The following is a 7254-nucleotide window of genomic DNA, read 5'->3' on the forward strand; positions in this document are numbered from 1 at the left end:
TCTGTCTTTAATGTTTCTGCATTGTTATACTTTGAATATGTTGATGCTACGCCTTGAAATGCATCACTAGGTCGTTTTTTATTATCCATTTTTATTTCTAAAATTCTTTTTTTAGTTACTAGTGATAAATCTTTAAATATAGACAGTGTTGATTCATTACATTTTTGACTGATCTGACTGCATATTATATCAAGCACTACGTAAAAAGTGTGATATTTAAAGTTAGTCAATAAGGGTCAGAAATGTCAGAAGTTGGTTCATCTATTGCTTGTTCTCCAGGCATCATTTTTCTTTTTCTTGATCGTTTTTGTGGTAAAGGAGTAAAAAGTTCATCTTTATGATTTTCAATGAATTGCTTCACTTCGATATCAATTGATTTAAAGTCTTCGCGGAGCTTTAATAACTGTTCTTTTTTAGATCTTATCATTGATGATGCTGTGATAAAATCTACATCTATTGCTAAAAATGTTTTGCTCAATGGATCAAGTACAGAAAAAATATGCTTAAATAAAAAACATGTACACAGAAATCGTTCAGATTGGAAATATGAAAGGAATGATGATGCATCTGATGAAGCTTCTGATGTCTAGAGATCTTCCAGTGTATCAACTAAAGATTCCCAAGTCAGTAAAATTGTACCTAAAGCTGTAGAGTGGCTACTCCATCTAGTAGTAGTTGCACGTTTCAAACGACGAACTGGTAATTTGGGTTTACGAATTTTTTTGATTTTTTTCAAAAAGGTAAACACGATTTTTACTGCTACATACCTTATTATTGGTATTTCAGCTCATTTATGAAAAGAGGTAATCTAATCTTAATCGCTAATTATTAGGGTCAACAATTATATGTCCGTAGATCGGTGACAGTATCGCGTAGAGATAAATATAATATTATATTTTATCGCACCTATTACAGTCGTCAGTCGCTCTTTATACTCGTGCGGTGCGTTATTAAATCGACCGTTTTAAAATGCCGAAAGTGAGAACTTCCAACACTAGTTGTATTTATGTAGGTATACAATATTTGAAAATTCCAAGGTTCTTATGGCGAAAACAATCATGAGGTAATATGATGTTATAACATTTATTTAGTAAAATTGAGAGGATCCTAATTTTATTTTTTTCACATTTTGATTAAACTATTCAATAGATGAGATGTTATGTGGATGATTATTGTTGAGGGTGGCTGGTTACTTCTTATGTTTTGCTACACCTATATTTTTAAGGATAGCCGCCACTGATTAGTAAGGATAAGGTCCACGATATGGAAACGTGCTCTATGATGCAGTTCATTTCTCTATGATGTCGTGTGTGTAACTTATTATCCATTTTAGCGTACCTATAAAAATCGTTTATTTGTATCTCACGCTCACGCACAGAAATAAACACAGTATCTATAGGCACCTCTATTAATAGACCTAAGCATCTACATTAAAATGACAAAATCCACATACGGCCTTATAACGATCCGTAGCGGACATAATAATTAATAATATAGACATATCTACCAGCCACCACCCTCAATAGCTGGTACACTTTCTTACATTATAATTTATAACAATGTCAAATAGGAGTAGGTACAGCGTAGGGCTGTTCGATTATTTCGATTAATCGATTATTACGACGATTATTTTTTTTCTTCGATTATTTTACAGTTTTCATAAAATTCGATTAATGGCCAAATAATCTAAATTCGATTAATCAAGTAATTCAATTTCCGATTAATCAATTAATCGAATTTTTGGAATAAACAAGATGATTAATCGTTGTTTTGACGGTTCGAATGAACTTCTATTTTTAGCACTTGGGGAATTTTGTACTCTATTCCATTTTGAGTGGGTCTGTGCTTACTTTACACCAACACACTAATCTTCATTAAAAAAAAATCGATTAATCGGTTAATCAGTCATTGAAAAAAATGGTGATCGATTAATCATATAAAATATAATTTTGGTTTGATTATTAATTTTCGATTAATCGAAATAATCGATAAAATGTGAAATTAATAATCGAGTGGTAAAAAAATTAATCGAACAGCTCTAGTACAGCGTACAGAGAATAGTGGCACATTTAGCTCATACTAAACTTCGACGAGAGGCAGAGAGAAGTTGAGCCAAATTTGGTTTAAACTTTTTATAACAATAACATTATTTTTTTTTTAACCTATATTATTTTGTACTTGTTTTGATTTTAAAATTTGAAAAATCAAAAAAAAAAAAAAAACTAAAAATATTCGTGAAATGAGTGTTTAGCCCTGTATTATCCTATAATATGAGATGGTTAATATAATGACGTGTGAACATATTGTATTGACGCATCACTGAAATTATATACAGCGCCACAGCGGTGATTCGGGTAAATGGCACACACGTAGGAAGCCTGTAGGGACTTGGTAGAAATTTCACACATCAATAGTTATCAATAGATGGTTTTATAGGGTTTTAAACTTATAAAAAGTATTATATATATATTTGTACATGGGGTAAGGGCAAGTACCCTTTATTTCCACAATGCAAGATGTGTGGAGTAGGACAATTTTCTACCGACAATAAAAATCGTTTGGGTAATAATCAGCATCCACTGTACTCAAAATGAAGTGTAATACGCCTTTAAAGTCAATATCGACGTTTAAAAATATTTGATTGTCCCCCTTATTTTTTCGTACATTCGCTGTTTGAAAAAAAGAAGCAATTCTGATAAATTAAAACAATGGCTGGTTCATTTCCTTTTTTCTCGCACAACGAATATTTAATAAGTTTTATTTTTTTACGGTTGAATTCAATTAAACATTAATTTAATATGATAAAGTAACCAATTTTTCAATATTCAATTCCGTTTTTCATTGGTTGTCCAGAGATTATTGCATTGTTACACAATAAATCTGTTCAAACATTATTTTGTAACTAAATTACAATAATGAATTGTTTGTTATTCATACAAAAGAACTAGGTAGGTAGGTGTATTTTAATTTTAAAAGTGGATTTAACATTTTAATGAACCTTACCAGTGTCTTGTTTATAATATAAGTAGGTACTTAAAGTAAAGAATTATGTCAAAAATATTAATTATGAAATTATTAAAAAGAGGTTTTTGTTTAATAAAATAATAATAACTGTCATTCAATAATATTATATTACCCCCTATTATAATACACACAATTTTTGTATTATTTAAACTTTATAGTATCAGTTTTTTCTAATGAAAATATTTTTCGGGATTGAAATTTGAATTGCTATATTTAGTGTTTCTTATGTTTTGAAAAAAATAAATATAAGGCTATAGCCTTTGGTAATATGTATTTAATTGTAATGCTAACAATAAACATTGACTAATTTTATGACAACTTATAAAAGATGAAATATCTACTGAATAATGGCAAACCTACCCATACCAATCTTTAAAATGGTAAAATCCTTTCGTAAGCTCAAGTATAGCAGCATATTTAGAATGGGTTGTATTCACTGAAATATACTCAAGTTATAATTGGCTAATTCTAAAATTCAAAAATTCTTGTATTTAAATTGTCAAGATTCTACATAGTACCTACTGAAATAAAAAACAAATGTTATATTATAAACTATAATAAATTGATAATTTTATTATTAATACACTTTATACCCATGGTTATCAACTGGTGTAGCATAGTACCATGATGTATTTTATTGTTATTTGTTATTTTTGATCTTAATGATTTAAGTAGGTATGTTGTCATTTATTTAGTTTTAGGTTTGGGCATCGTTGTGATAAAAAGATTAAAAAATCAGTGCTTTACAATTATTAATGTATCTTACGTGAAAGTTACCACGGTAGGTTAAAGAACCATGTTTTGAAGCCTAAATATATAAATTTATAAAAAATAATAATTGATATAATTACCTAATGTATTATTATTAATTATAGAGCTCAAATGTTAAATGTTAATGAATTAGTATAGAGTTAACAACTTCTCTACAATAACTTTTTTAGACAGTACTATGTAAAAACTTTTAAGAAATATTTTAATTAGGAAGTAGTTTTTTTTATATATTTAGGACATAGAAATAAAAAGTATATATATATTTTTATATTATTACAAACAAAGACAATTAAAAACCTTGGTAGTTGGCATATATTATGCTATCTTGCACACTTTCAACTTCATATAATAAGAACAAAATGTTAGATACATATATGATAACTTTTTACTATCTTAGATTAATATAGTAAAATGTATGTTTCATAATATTATAAATCTATACAGTATCAGTAACCATTGATTCATTAAATAATATGCTATATATTATCAAAGCTATAATATAGGTCAAAAGCAGTGTCGGACTGGCTTGAAAAGGCCCCTAACAGTCAAATGTTTTCATTAGCCGAACAAAAAAAATCAATAATACATATTTGTATGTAGACAGCTATTAAATTCATAGAATGATAATGATAGTGTCATTATTTTAATAACTCTTCAGAACTTCTCAAGATTGTAAACAAAAATACGTTTCCGATTTGAAAAAAAAAAAATGTTTATTTCGTATTTCTGTTTACTCTAAACACATAATAATAATATTAATAGGTACAAAATCAAGGGGCCCAAATTACCATAATAATTATTAAGCCGGGGTCCTGTCCACAATTTCGAACTAGCGGTCCGGGCCAGTCTGACTCTGGTCACAAGTACATAATATGTGTGTAGGAACTATATTATGTCATATTATACACATGCAACCAAACATTATAATCTGAAAACGAATATAATATTTGAATAAGGTACTTATCAAATATGAAGCAACACCAAATTAATTATGGTTACTTAATATTTATTACAACAACTTATAAATATTTTTATGTTTAGTTTTATTTTTCATAAGCATAGCAATTGAAAATATAAGTAATATTATTTACAAAATATATTACACCCCTTTTCTTTTTTGAGTACTAATATATAGTACATTGTTGCCACGAATAAAAGAGTCTCCGAATTTGTTTTTAAGTTCTCCATTTATGTATTCTTCTGTTTGTTCAAGGGCAATATTCATATAACCATCTATGCAAGCCATTACACCTAATAAATGTCATTAAAAATAATATATATAATTACTTATTATAAGTTCATACCAGTGGCCCAGTCTTCAAAAACTAATATAACAATTAAAAGAAATTTACATTCGTCATTCACCCATTTATAAATGTGATTAAAGACAATAAACAATATTATACATTTTATGATTTCTGTATCGTAGGTAGGTACTCACATGCTTTAACATTATTTATTTTAAGCACTGCAATGGTGCAATCCATTTAGACACCTAACTTCCAAAAAATAAGAAATCAAATGTGGTAATATTTCATTCACAAATATAGAGTTTGGTGCCACTCGACCACTGGTATAAGCACAATAAATTACTTATTATATTATGGTTCATAAAACTATGAATTGAAAATAAATATATCTATTTATAAAACTTATTGGTTATATACTTATATCCACATTCAACATCATCATTTCAATACTAATGTTTTGGACCTTTTGCAGTATTAAATAGTCTACATGTTACAGTATCGTTGCTGTGACTCTATTGTAATTTGAATGTAACCAAACAGTGTCTACCAAACTCTTAACATTGATTCTGCAAAGGATCCAAATTGTTAGTATAGTTAAAATGTGGATATTACCTAATAAAAAAAATAAAATAAATTGTTGTTGTGAAAAAATTACCTCTGTAATCGACTCCACTATTCAATTTCACAACAACAGGACGACCGTGAATTTGTTGTATAAATTGTGTTAATGCTTCTTTACGACTCATTTTGTGGATAAGATTCTAAAGAAAATAATAATGATAATACCTATAGGCTATAAGATACGGTTTTTATAGAATAATAAGGAAATATTAAACGAACAGCTTTTACCCGTTGTTCAACGATGAATTATATGAACAAATAAATAATTTTAATGTGGTTTAAAACAATTAATTTAATTTATAAATTTATTACCTGGTAATTAATATTAAATGCTAAATACAAATTAAAGTGTTAAAAACAATTTGGGAAAAAAGCCGACAACCGTAGTCATTAATTTTAATGAATTTAATGTCAGTTGACTGTTATAGTGTTATCATCTTTTTGTATAGACAAAATACACGGTATCTATTATCAGTTAATCTTGTACCAAAACATATAAAACAGTGCTGGCAACATTTCAGTATTTTAAATAATGTTTCAAAAACCATAATAATAATAATATTGACTGATTTCGAATTTCGAATTTCATAATTAATAATTATGTTCAAATCGGCAATCCGGCTCACGAAACTCCTAAACCACCATGATATAATATTGATATAATTAACCAGTAACCACCAACCAGGCATGTCAACAGCTCTAAATAATACAAAGGCCTGTGATTACTCGCGATGTAGGTACTAGGTACATGGTATGTTACGCACACAAAATGCATTTTAATTGCATTTTAAAAGACCCCGACAAATGAAAGATTCATATTATAGGACCTCGAGCTTGGAGACCAGGGCTGGCAAGCATAGGTAGCTATACTATAGCTACTACTTGTTATACAATACACTTTCGTGTTCGAATAGAAGTTAAGTAAGTCTAGTACACTTGGATATATTTATATTAAAAAAAATACAGAAAAATGTTGAAAATCCACTACTGCACTACTGCAGCCCACTTTTCATATAAATATAATATAGGTATTTATAATTTTAAATATACTATTATAAATGTTTTTTCATTGACTAATTTATTATAATATTTTATTTTTATATAGTTTTGCATTATTTGTATAAATGTAATATGTATATTGTATATAATATATTTATAGTACTTATACAGTATACCTACCTACCTACAGTGGCGGATCCAGGGGGACCAAAACCCAACAAAACCATTGTTTATTAAACATTAAAAAAACGTCAGACGCATTTTAAAACTATGCCAATTATTTTTAAAAGTACTTGAAATGTATTTTGAATACTTTCTGAATGGATGTATTTGTATCTGTATTAAATACAATTTTAAAAGAATCTTATATAAAACTGGTTGTATAATTCCTTACAGTGTTTGGAAGGAACGAGTTTCAAAAGGAACGGATTCCTGGAACGAATTCCTTTTTAAAAGAACGGCACGATGTACGAATTCCTTTTAATAAAATAAAAAACGAGAAAATGAACTAGTTCTTTTTTTATGGAAAAATAACAAAATTATTCGTTTCTTTCTAGTTCCACTAATTTAACCAGATAAGTATGTTAAA

General features: G+C 28.0%; 1 protein-coding gene across 3 annotated transcripts; it reads right to left on the bottom strand.

Annotated features, from left to right (window-relative positions):
* Positions 1–4787: 4787 nt before the first annotated feature.
* On the bottom strand, positions 4788–6115 carry LOC100574958 (U6 snRNA-associated Sm-like protein LSm6). Of its 3 annotated transcripts, none has more exons than XM_003240183.4 (3): positions 5895–6069; positions 5701–5806; positions 4788–5046 (listed from the first exon to the last, which is right to left on the bottom strand). In XM_003240183.4, exons 2-3 carry the CDS (start codon positions 5789–5791, stop codon positions 4895–4897), a joined length of 243 nt encoding a protein of 80 aa, XP_003240231.1. In that variant the 5' UTR covers positions 5792–5806; positions 5895–6069; the 3' UTR covers positions 4788–4894. The 3 variants fall into 3 exon arrangements, with proteins under 3 accessions (XP_003240231.1, XP_003240232.1, XP_008179260.1); XM_003240184.4 differs by having other exon boundaries at positions 4824–5046; positions 5979–6115; XM_008181038.3 differs by having other exon boundaries at positions 4824–5046; positions 5886–6070.
* Between the last annotated feature and the right edge of the window lie 1139 nt (positions 6116–7254).

The sequence above is a fragment of the Acyrthosiphon pisum genome, chromosome A2, assembly GCF_005508785.2.
Source record: "Acyrthosiphon pisum isolate AL4f chromosome A2, pea_aphid_22Mar2018_4r6ur, whole genome shotgun sequence".
Classification (NCBI taxonomy): domain Eukaryota; kingdom Metazoa; phylum Arthropoda; class Insecta; order Hemiptera; family Aphididae; genus Acyrthosiphon; species Acyrthosiphon pisum.